The 11,659-nt window shown below is 31.9% G+C and overlaps 3 protein-coding genes across 4 annotated transcripts; 2 read left to right on the forward strand and 1 right to left on the reverse strand.

Annotated features, from left to right (window-relative positions):
• On the forward strand, positions 3,417–4,134 carry LOC104756669 (10 kDa chaperonin, mitochondrial). The gene is made up of 3 exons (XM_010479292.2): positions 3,417–3,614; positions 3,716–3,855; positions 3,946–4,134. Exons 1-3 carry the CDS (start codon positions 3,510–3,512, stop codon positions 3,992–3,994), a joined length of 294 nt encoding a protein of 97 aa, XP_010477594.1. The 5' UTR covers positions 3,417–3,509; the 3' UTR covers positions 3,995–4,134.
• LOC104756670 lies at positions 4,239–6,026 on the reverse strand. 2 transcript variants are annotated; one of them, XM_010479293.2, is made up of 6 exons: positions 5,888–6,026; positions 5,177–5,440; positions 5,046–5,101; positions 4,871–4,949; positions 4,667–4,805; positions 4,239–4,581 (listed from the first exon to the last, which is right to left on the reverse strand). In XM_010479293.2, the coding sequence occupies exons 2-6, from the start codon at positions 5,341–5,343 to the stop codon at positions 4,276–4,278; spliced, it is 747 nt and encodes a 248-aa protein (XP_010477595.1). In that variant the 5' UTR covers positions 5,344–5,440; positions 5,888–6,026; the 3' UTR covers positions 4,239–4,275. The 2 variants fall into 2 exon arrangements, with proteins under 2 accessions (XP_010477595.1, XP_010477596.1); XM_010479294.2 differs by having other exon boundaries at positions 5,177–5,445.
• LOC104759372 (MLP-like protein 34) lies at positions 6,406–7,129 on the forward strand (the record flags this gene model as incomplete). The annotated part of the gene is made up of 2 exons (XM_019239078.1): positions 6,406–6,544; positions 6,646–7,129. Coding segments are annotated over 2 exons (405 nt in total), but the record flags the coding sequence as incomplete, so codon positions are not given.

Consider the following 11,659-nt stretch of genomic DNA (forward strand, 5'->3'; position numbering starts at 1 on the left):
CAAAGGACGTAAAAACCACCTTAGAAACCGGACCGCATTGTTGGATCCATTCAAGATCTTAGTCAAAATTTGAGATTTCAGAATTATTTACCATTGGAAGAAACTCCAACACACTAGCAACCAAAATACTAAATTTGGCTTTTAAATAGATTCCCACAAACTAAAAATGTATTTCTGTCGAAAATTAAATAAAAGGATTTGGTTCGACCTTTAAACATAGTTTTTGTTACTTTTTTTGTCCTTGTGAGAAAAGTGAATTTTTGAATTGTGGTCGATGGACTCGTTACTTGAACCACAAAATATCATTTCTCGAAAATTGCGCTGAGTATTAGTACTGTAATATTCAAGATTCCCTCAGAAAAACTTTATAACCATAATAGTAGATTGATGATAGTTATGAAGCTAAAGCGGGTCTCACTTCCATTTGTGGAGAATTGCCAATATCGTACTTATCCCGTCATTGTCTTTCTTATTGACTAGTATTACTTTTCTTTTTGCCATCTACCACATTATTATCTTCACGAAAAACATGCTTAATCATTTACATATATGAATTATTCCATTCATCTTGTTAATTCTTTTTCTTGGTGAGATGGTGTCAAAGAGTATCCTCTTCTCAAAACAACAAAGGCTTCGAGCTTGTGGTATCAAGCGGGAAGTCATGAGCCTCGCACGTGTTTTCTTATATATCGATGTGGCTGTTGTTGTGTTGTTGCATGTAATGATAAATTGCTGGTTTGGTTGTTAGAGCGAACCTTATCTCTTTTTGTTCTAACAATTTTACAATGAAGATATAAGATTCACCTGATTGTGGCATTGTTAGAGGAGCCTTACCTGTCTCTCTTGATGGTAATTATTGCAATCACAATCCATTATGAGACGTAGACACCGGTTTTGATGTTGACTTGAAAAAATTGTGTGTGTTCATTTCTCTCTTCGTCTTATTCTCCTAAGTATACAATTTCTTTTGAAATTGTGAGTTAGAGAATGAGAGTATTATTGAGTTACCACTAGACTAAATTGAAATTTGCACTTAAAAAATAAGGAATTTAATAGAATTGGAAGTTCATGTTTGTATTGCTTTTTTTCAGGCTCGTCTTTGGCTGCAGCACAAGGAATGTCATTAGGGAAGTTTTAGAGTAAATAAGAGTGCATAAACGCAGCCACACAAAATTTGTCAACCCGCTGTTACTTTGTAGTTTGGGTAGGTTTTCTGGGGCATAGCCAATGATGTTTTGGTCTTTCTCGACTTGCGAGCAAAAGATGATGACAGTGATAATTTGCTTGATATATACACTAAGATAATTAAAATGTAGAACAGCAACTTTGAAGGATAATGAGAAGTGGATGAAGACAATCAGCTTGGAACTGCAAATGTGTTATTGGATTAATTCTGATTAGCAAATATTTCAAACAAAATTATTTGTGGGGGTGATAATGAAGAAGTCAATGTCCATTTCCTTGCAAGTTGCAAACCATACAATCTGACCGGTGACCCAATCGTCCAATATAAAGGGTCCCTAAAAGTAATAATGCGACTTGAGAAAGTGACAACTGACAAGATCGGTCCTTTAATATTGTGAATTCAACCTTCTTTCAACCCCTATTTTGAAGCCACTTGATTGTACATCAAACAACTTATACGGATTTGTCTTTGATATGTTTTTTGGGGTTTTTCATATTGATGTGATGATGCAATTTTAGTTTTTGTTTGTTAGCATCACGTTCTTATCTTCAAGAATATATATGTAGTTGTGACTCAAAAGAGCTGTATAAGTTTCTATACTGTTTTAGTTATTTTGAATAAGATTTTAGATAGATGGACTTCTTCCAATATGTCCTAACAATTTGTTCTTTTTTCAGTTGCGAAGAATATATTTAGATGCTATATTTTTCATATATTATATCTTCAAACCAATCTACCCACCATCATTAGTTTCATAACCAATAAAAAACCAACATTAAAAATATCCGATCAATCAGTAGGATAATTTACGTATGCACTATACATTAGGATTAAAACATCGTTCATGATTTGAAGCTTCATAAATTAAACATCAATGTGACACAAGTTATTTTATATTTTGTAACAAAAAAATTTATATATAACAACGTGCACATCAAGAAAGAACTTCAAACCCACCAATGGTTGGAACTTGGTCCTTGTCTTATTAGGTTTCATGAAAGTTCTCCTAATTTTCCCCAAAAGAAAAGGTCGGTGCACGATGCAAGGCTTGTAATGTTCTCTTTTTGTTAATGGTGAGATTCGATACGATGTTAGTGTCAAGATCCTCTTTTAGACTCTTGCTTGGATGATAATTGAGGTGAATCTATATGCTATAGTGCCTATCCATTTCTTCATCATTGTCATAAGATCTAAAACCCATACGTAAAATATACTTTAGGGACCTCCAAAAAGACACATTGAGCTTTTGATCGCGTGTTGCTTTGTTATCATCTTTGCCCACTTTAGGGACCTTAGCTCCAAGTGTCAGTTTTATTCTTTTTCCCATATTTTTTTTTCTTTTAAATTATAATTTGCCCACGTTAGGGACATGGACATCCAATACAAAGTTTTTTTTCAATTTTCGTTTAAGCTTTTTTAAGTTTTAAAAATTTTAAGAATGGAAATAAAGTTGATCTACTTTTGGATAAGTCTAACACGGTTTGGATATCATGGTTAAACTCAATTATATTTGAATGATCAATACTCCAATTCGTTGTCAATTCATTTGATTTTAAGCTGACTTAGAGACATCACTATGTTTATAAAGCAATTGTTCCATTCAAGATTGTAAAAGCTCAAACCTATGTGGTCTAAAATGCTTTGCATACGTGCATTGTCTTTCTACAAACCGACTTTTCCGTAGATATAGACATATATAACTTGTCTGTTGAGTACATCTAGGGTTTATATTTTGTATTTTAACGTCTACTTTTTGAAACGAACCCACAACTTTGACTATATTAATTTTTTTTTTGTCGACAAAATATATTAATTAAAGTATCCATTTTTCATTGTAAAACCCAAACGCAGAACTCATGATACTTTTATGGAGACAAAAAAGAAAAACATAAGTAGAAAAGAGTATTTTCGTTAGATTGACAGAAAACTATTGTTCATATACTTTAAATAAAATTATGTGATTTTGTGAAATAACACGTTTATCGGGCGATTTAGTTAACACAAATTATAAATATGTTACCACTAATTGAACAACCTCTTTCAGTACGATTGACTAATGAAAAATGTAAAACTAATCCATGCATGTACCACCATACTTTTTCAAAATTCAGAAGGGAGATTTTGCTCTAATCGTCTATGATTTTTTTTAAAAAAAAAATACTTAATGGGCCTGGGCTACGTAAAGCCCAAGTAACCATAAAAAACATCTCTTCTTAAACCCTAGACCCTAGAACATTCTTTTACCAGCTACATCTAGCGGAACTCGAGCAGAGCATTTTGATCCATCCAATCACCGTCGTCTTCATCGTAGAATCAGAGAGAAATGGCGAAGCGTTTGATCCCGACACTTAACCGTGTATTGGTGGAGAAGATTCTTCCACCGTCGAAGACTGTCTCCGGCATTCTCTTACCGGAGAAATCAGCTCAGGTAAAGAAAGGGGTTTCTTGAAAGCTCTTCATCTCTTTTACTCTGTTTCTTTCAATTAGGCGAACCATAATAATTTTGTTCTGGATTTGAATCAAACGCAGTTGAATTCGGGGAAGGTGATAGCAGTTGGTCCTGGAGCTAGAGACAGAACTGGGAATCTGATTCCTGTTTCGGTTAAGGAAGGAGACAATGTCCTTTTGCCTGAGTTTGGTGGTACTCAAGTTAAGCTTGGAGAGAAAGAGTATGCTCTTAACCTGTTCGATGTAATTCCTCTGAGAATAAAGTTTATCATTTACAATTTTGACTCATTTCATCTGTCTCTTCCCTGCAGGTTCCTATTGTATAGGGATGAAGATATCATGGCTACACTTCACGATTGATGTGTTGAAGAAATAGAGTTTGGTTATTGCTCTTTCATTTTGTTGTCTGCCATTGTTATGAGTTTGTGATTGTTCTTTACTACTGTTGGCAACAAGTTCTTATAATTCCAATAATCTATTATGATTGAGAATGTCTTAGATTTTGCTTTCTTAACGAAATGAAGATGATCTACTTCTTACATAGATATTACTAGTCTAGAATGCTTCCTTCTTAGTTATGTCGGCTGATTAGGAGAAACAGAGAAACCATTGGTTTATCTGTCCCAAGAATAGAGAAACCATTACTCAAGTAGTTTATTGCATGTTCCAACACCAATGGCTGCAGCGAGGTGCCAACCAGCGTGAAGGAAAGGTGTCTCAGGGAAGAAATCATCAGCTATGAACAGAGCACCTCCTAGCAATGAAGACATCTTGTGTACGTTATGAGCTGTTTTGAGATCTGGATCTTTTAAGCTTCTTTTGGCAAACGCGACCTCCATCATTCCGGTGTGAACTGCAGAGACCATGAGAGGCTGAAACGGTAGAACTAAAGCTGATGCAGCCATTAGAAACTTTGGGTTCTCATTCCTTAGAGCCCTTGAGAGACACTGTACAAACCACAATCGAATCAAATTGGTTTAAATTGGTTGAAGAAGAATTTAGAGTTAGGTTTACAAAAAGACTGGAACTTACTATTGTTGTTGTGGCTATCATTGTGTAATCTACCCATCTCAGGTACTTCCTCAACTTCCCTCTAGAGGCATGGTACAGACTCGATGCTATTCCAACTCCAATTAGGGAGTTTGCGTACATCTTTGTGTTCAAATTCTTCCTGCATTGCATAGTTCTTAGTCTTGTAAGAGAAACTCCACCTAGATAGATTTTGGCAAAGTTTACCTTGGTGTCTGCATTCCGAGGAATATGAAAGGAAGTGAAGTAGCCACATTAGCAGCTGTTTCCAAGACACTCTGGTCACCTGTCATATGTTTTGTTTGCATAATAATAGACTGATTAAACCGTCTTAAGATTAGAGAGGATAAAATAGCCCAAAACAACGCAGAATGATTCATACCGCGAATGCTGCAACAGATTGGCCTTAAGCATGGAGGTCTTTGTTGCCAAAAACGTCTGTAGAAGGGAAACAAAGTCAATTACTGGGGAAACTGAGAATATGTCACAGCCTAATATGTTTAAGTAACATACTCGATGGACAGTTTCTGATTTGAATCCATGACAGAGGATTTGCTGTTAGTCTGAAAGTCACCAGCTTGAGTTGTCTTCTCAAATGAGAAGGGAGAATGAGACACGACATGAACCCCATGGATACCCTCAAGGGCATTGCTTGACTTTGATACATTTTGCAGGCTCATGGAAGCTTCCTAACGCCGTCCTTGAGGATGTAGTGTGTCTTGTAATCAAAATCTCTTATACGCCAGCAGAGCAAACTACTTGCTCGCCTTGCTTGTTCTGTTCTGATTACAAAACAAAAAAAATATTTATAAACTTATCCTTAATAATTGGTTATCCATGTTTCGCCAGAGAGAAATTGTTATAAGTCAATACATAAAACTTTTTTATTGCTCAATACTCAAATGACCAGAATTGTATCTTCGTTTTCTTTTCCGTACTCTTGGTTCAATTTCAGAAAATGCAGAAACAAAACGATCCAAGATTGACTGAGACTGATGAATACATATTATAATAAACTGACGAAGCATATAACGTTTTGAACAAAGTCAACGGCAAAGCTAAGAAGAAGCAACATGAATTAATGGATACATATTATAACCCACGACACGAAGCATATAACGTTAACATAGTTATTACAGGAAATGATTACATAGAAACATACAAAACTATAAACACAGTTCGAGCAAAGAGAGATAGATGGAGAGAGAGAGAGAGAGATTGAACCTGGAGGAATGGTCGTAAAAACTCGAGAAGAATTGTTGAAGAAGTAAAATGTTATAAAGAGAGAGAGAGAGGGAGAGAAGGAAGCGACTTGAAGCAGCAGAGAGAATCAGAGTAAGAGAGATGCGAATGACTCACGAATCTTCTGCCTCAACTTCTCTTACTCCCAAGGCATATTCTCATCATCAACAATATTCTAGTTATAGTTACCCGGTCCGGTTTGATCCGAACTATCTCGCGTTATGCATGCTTACAAATTTGGGCCAAATATGGGTCAAGCCCAACGTATAATGTATTGTTTACGTCAAAAGTCAAAGACCACGTGTCTTGAATATCAAGAAAACTGATGTACGTAAGACGAAGAAACCACCTTATCTTTATTGTTTCCACCAATCTTCTCCTGATCTCCTCTCTTCTTTTGGTTATTTTATTTTAGTTCGTTACGGTAAAGATAAGTCATATAACCCCCAAGCTGGAATATCTGATAGATCAAAGAATCGTCGAGTCATGGGTGGTGTTGAGACTCTCGAACGGCCGATAGATTCTTCGAAACCTTCAAAAAGAAAGAAGGAAATTTCACCGACAAGATAGAGGCAGTTTCTGTTCTTCGTGACGATACCACTTCCAACTCCTCTATTCAGATCTGTAATTTTCTCGTAGGTATGTAATACTATTAAAACTCATTGACTTTTTTCGGATTCTTTCTTTTCGTAGGTCTTGAATTCATTTCATCGATTTTTACATTTGGAATATTATTATAGATGGTAAGATGGAGCATATAAAAGAGAAGATAGAGGTAGAGAACAAGTCAGTTTCTTTCTTAGCTCTTGAAGGAGACGTGTTGAAGCAATACAAGAGCTATAGGATAAGACTTGACGTTGTTCCTAAAGATGATCGAGTTTGTATTGCCAAGTGGACCTGGGAGTACGAGAAGCTAAACGAAGACGTTCGTCCTCCTACCAGATACACTGCGTTCGTTGCAGAATACACGCGCGACCTCGAGACAAGGTTGTTGTCTGAATCGTGAACAGATCATCAATGTCTCCGAGTTAATTGGCTTGTTAAGTAAACTAAATCTTGTTAAGCAAAAATAAAATAAAATACACAACAAGAGTCCATATAGTTCCCCTGTTTGGTCCATCTTGGGACTTGCTCACAGTTCTTCAAAATGTACTACTCCCTCCGTTCTAGTTTAACTGTAGTTTAAGGTTTTTGCACACAGATTAAGGAAACTATTAAATTTTATGTTTTGCCCTTCATTAATATATTTTATAATTTTTTCATTGGTTGAAACTTTAAAACAGCAGGGATAAGATTGAAATATTCATCAAACATATGCATTGAAAATCTAAAACTACAACTAATATGAAACAAAAATTAAATCTTAGAACGACAACTAAATTAGAATGGAGGGAGTATCTTTCTTTTGTTGTAGTTATTATCTTGTCCTATAACATCCACAAGCTTACATATTACAACGGCGATAAATGGTTTCCATCGATATGATAATAAAATGTCTTGAAAAATACTTAGGTTCATCCCTTGTTCCTTTTATTCACTTTTAACTAAAGAAAGTTAAATATTAGTTTGGTTTCAAATTTACAGTTAAACGAGGTTATATATTGGTTTGGATTCATAATGAAAATTATGGTTTAAATTTTACAATTAGAACGACATTATGTATTGGTTTGGGTTTCCAAATAAGGTGATTAAAGGTTTAGATTTTTATTTTACAATTAGAACATAATTATATGTCGGTTTGGGTTTATAGTGGTTAGAGTTTAGATTTTACAATTATAATAAAATTATATGTCGGCTTGGTTCACAAATGAGGTGGTTATGGTTTAGATTTTACAATTTGAACAAAATTATATATCAGTTTGGGTTTACAAATGATATGGTTAAAGTTTAAATTTTACAATTAAACGAAATAATATGTCGGCTTGGTTTATTAAAACACGGTTTGGGTTCTTAATTTTACAATCATGTATATAGATTTTGTTTTCTTATTTTATATGGAGGTGAACCCAAGTATTGTCCAAATATATTGCATTAACTAATATAAAATGTTGTACTCATACTCAAATGTTCACAAAATTGTAAAAGACAAGAAAATATATGGTAGTTGTTGTTTGGAAATCAAGATCAAGCAATTTTTCCACCTTTTAAAACATGTATGTTGTATTGTTCTCTATATTTTGTTTATAGATTAGTAATTTGAAATAAACTCATATATGTAAGCTAATCTATATAATTTTTTTTTTCAGGTGAATTCATGGATGATCATAATTGTGGATCATCCAAGAATTGAATATAATGAAAAATTATATTGTTAACCCAATTCCTTAATTTTTTAAAATAGTATTGATAATAACGTTTTTTCTAATGGTTTTATTTGTAAAACAATTATGGTGGATTCTATTTATTCATGAAAAAATTATAGTAATTTTCTAAAAATTTGAATTTTCTTCTATTTGCAAATATATCATGTGCGAGAATTGGGAGTCTAGATTGGGGTGTTTTAGTTTCATACAAAGTTGTTTATACATTTTTCATAAAGACAAGAAAATAGTAGAACTTTTCAAATACATTACTACTAGGTACTAACCCGCGGAAAACCGCGGGTTGAACTTTTTTTAATAAAAATTTGTGATAATTTATTTAATTATTATGTTATTTATAATAGTTTGTGATTAAAAAAATTGATTTACTTATATTATAATTTTTGTATTTTAAAAATGTTTATTGAAAACCTGTCAATAAAACATTTGCATGTAATAAATAAAATTGTTTAAACCTTTGTCAACTAAACACAATCTTTACTAATATGTAAAAAAAAGCAACATTCATTGTTTTTGTCTGTGGCTTCTTTTTCTTGTCTGTAATAATTTTAATCTGTTGTGGATTATTTTTGATAAAATTTGTAGCTGTATATTTTATTCGATTTAGTTTTTAAAATCTTACCTGTTAATTTTTTTTAAGTATGAATTAGTTTTGATTCTAATAGATTTTTTTTTACCTTTTTACAATTTATTTTATTTGATGTGTCCTTGATTTTCATTTTTTAATTAATTATATTTATTTAATTAATTAATTAATTTTAATTAAGTTTTTTTATTGGCAATTGAATGTAATTTTTACGTATTTTAAGGTTAGTTTCATAATTGTATTTCCCAATTAATATAGTAGGATAAAATTTGTAGTTGTAGATTTTATTTGATTAGATTTTTAAAATCTTAGCTGTTATTTTTTTTTAAAATACAGATTAGTTTTGATTCTAATAGATTTTTTTTACTTTTCTACAATTTATTTTATTTAATGTGTCCACTATTTTCGTTTTTTAATTAATTATATTAAATTAATTAATTTTAATTAAGTTTTTCTAATGGCAATTGAATGTAATTTTTTACACATTTAAGGTTAGTTTCATATTTGTACTTCCCAATTAATATAGTAGGATATATTTATTTATGGGCTAACTTTGTTTATTTTTATTCTGTCCTAATTTAATAATACATATATTTATGTGCATTGTTGATGAATAAATTTATATAGAGTTTATGTTTCTCAAGCTAAATCTAAGTTCCATGAAGTCCATTGAATTTCCTAAAAGGAAAAATTGGAGAAAAAAAAAAAAGTGTTTCCCTTTTAACTCTGTTTGGATAAGACACATTTCTCAATTTAGATTGTATGTGCATTATTCTTCTCGTTTTTTTTTTTTTCCCACCGTCAGTTCAGGTTCTTCTTATTCTTCCTGTGGTATTCGTTCAGGACCATATAGGCTATTGAATTTCCTTGTTTTAAAATGATCGTCATAATATTTACACACTCTATATTAGTATATTTTACATGCAAAAATTTCCTAGAATATTTTTATTTTGTTTTTTTCAATCATTTTATTGTTGTATATTATTAATTATTAATTAGTGGAATTACTCATACAGTGTTTTTCTTAGAGTTATAAATACACCACCACACCACAAGTTTCCAAAATTGATAAATAGTAGCGCTGTGATATGGGAATGGGACTATATATAGGAGAAGTTATTAATCTGCGGATTCTACATGCACACGGCCTCAAGATAGCATACCAATGTTTTCAAAACCGGATCGGACCGGCGGTCGAACCACGTTAACCCGCGAACCGGCAACATGTTTGGGTTGGGTTAATATCAAAACTCAAAAGAAATTGAACCGGTAAAAAACCATATCAACCCGCTAAAAAACCAAAAACTGGTGAACCATTAAACCGGATAAAACCGGGTTCTACTTTTTTTTTGAAAAATTGAGTGCAATTAATTTAATTAATTACCTTTTATAGTTTTCTTCTTAGCAAATTAGCAATAGTAGGATTTCTTAAAAAATGAAGATTAAATGTTCTACACTCTTATTCTCTTATTGTTTGAATTTCTAAAATATTTTTTTAGTACTGGTTACACTTTGAGTTTATTACTTTTTAAAGTTTTTTAAAAACATTATGATTATTGAAGTATTTTATTTGGTATATCCAATTATATCATAGTTATAATCATTGAAAAAAATAGAAAACCTATTCATACTTATTATTTATAAAAGTATCATCAAATCAATTGAACCCGGTCGAACCATGTTGACTCATGACCCATAAGCTTTCCCGGTTCAGTTACCGGTCCAGTTTTAAAAACATTGTAGCATACCTTGTCATAATCATGATATCGGTCTTATAAATGGGTCTAGTTTTGTCTTTGGTAGATAGAAATGGTCAATAATATAGCAATCATGAAATACGCCATTTTTGGTGGAGACACATTATTGAATCGATTCCCACAACTGAGTACTACATGAATTCTATAGCTTTTATCAGCTACTTGGTCTGATTCCTTACTATCCGTAAGGGACCATATATATTCCAACATTCCGCAACCAACCCTGTCGTTTTAGAATGACTCCTGCAACTTAAATTTTATTAAAAAATCATAGATTTACTAGTTGCAGTACTCCTTCTATATTAAAATATATTTTAATCTTGTTATGTAACATATAAATTTGAAATTGTACATGCAAACAGTTCTTCCTGGTTGTATTTTAATACAATTTTTTACAATAATATTTGAAAAACCACTAAAGTAGTAATATGTATGTGCTAAGCGTAAATCTTATATAATATGAGAAGGTTTTTCTCAACTTTTGCTAAAGAGATGACACTTGGCTTCATATATTTCTGACATCTGTATTTTTTTGTTTGGGTCTAACTAAATTATATCTAATTAATTACAGGTCCATAAAACTAAAAAAAAAAAATCATCTATTTTTTCTTCCTCCCTTCTTTAGTCAGAAATATATACAGCCTCCAAAAATTTAAAGCCACCTTATATCAGTCTGTGGTTGGTTTTATCTCGGAACTATACCAACATTAAATTAAATTTATAGGTTTGAATTCTTGGTTTAATTTCTGTGTTTGAATCTTATATAATTTTCACGGGCACAAACGAAATTAAATTTAAGTAAGATGGTGGGTAGGTATTATTTAAGTAAATTAGTTTCAATTTTTTAAAAATTGTTTATATAAAATTAAAATTTTGAGCTTACTTTCAGGAAAATTACGTAAGATTGTGAGATGGTTTTGATCTAATTCTATAATTATTTTGTTCGATTCACACTTATATTTCAAACGCCATGGTATTTTTGAATTACATAAAATTTATAAGTTTTCATATTAGAAATTTCAGAATAAATTATGAATATTATCAGTTATGTTTTGATTTGAAATAATACCATCATTTTATGCATTGCCTC

Source organism: Camelina sativa, chromosome 17, assembly GCF_000633955.1.
Source record: "Camelina sativa cultivar DH55 chromosome 17, Cs, whole genome shotgun sequence".
Taxonomy (NCBI): domain Eukaryota; kingdom Viridiplantae; phylum Streptophyta; class Magnoliopsida; order Brassicales; family Brassicaceae; genus Camelina; species Camelina sativa.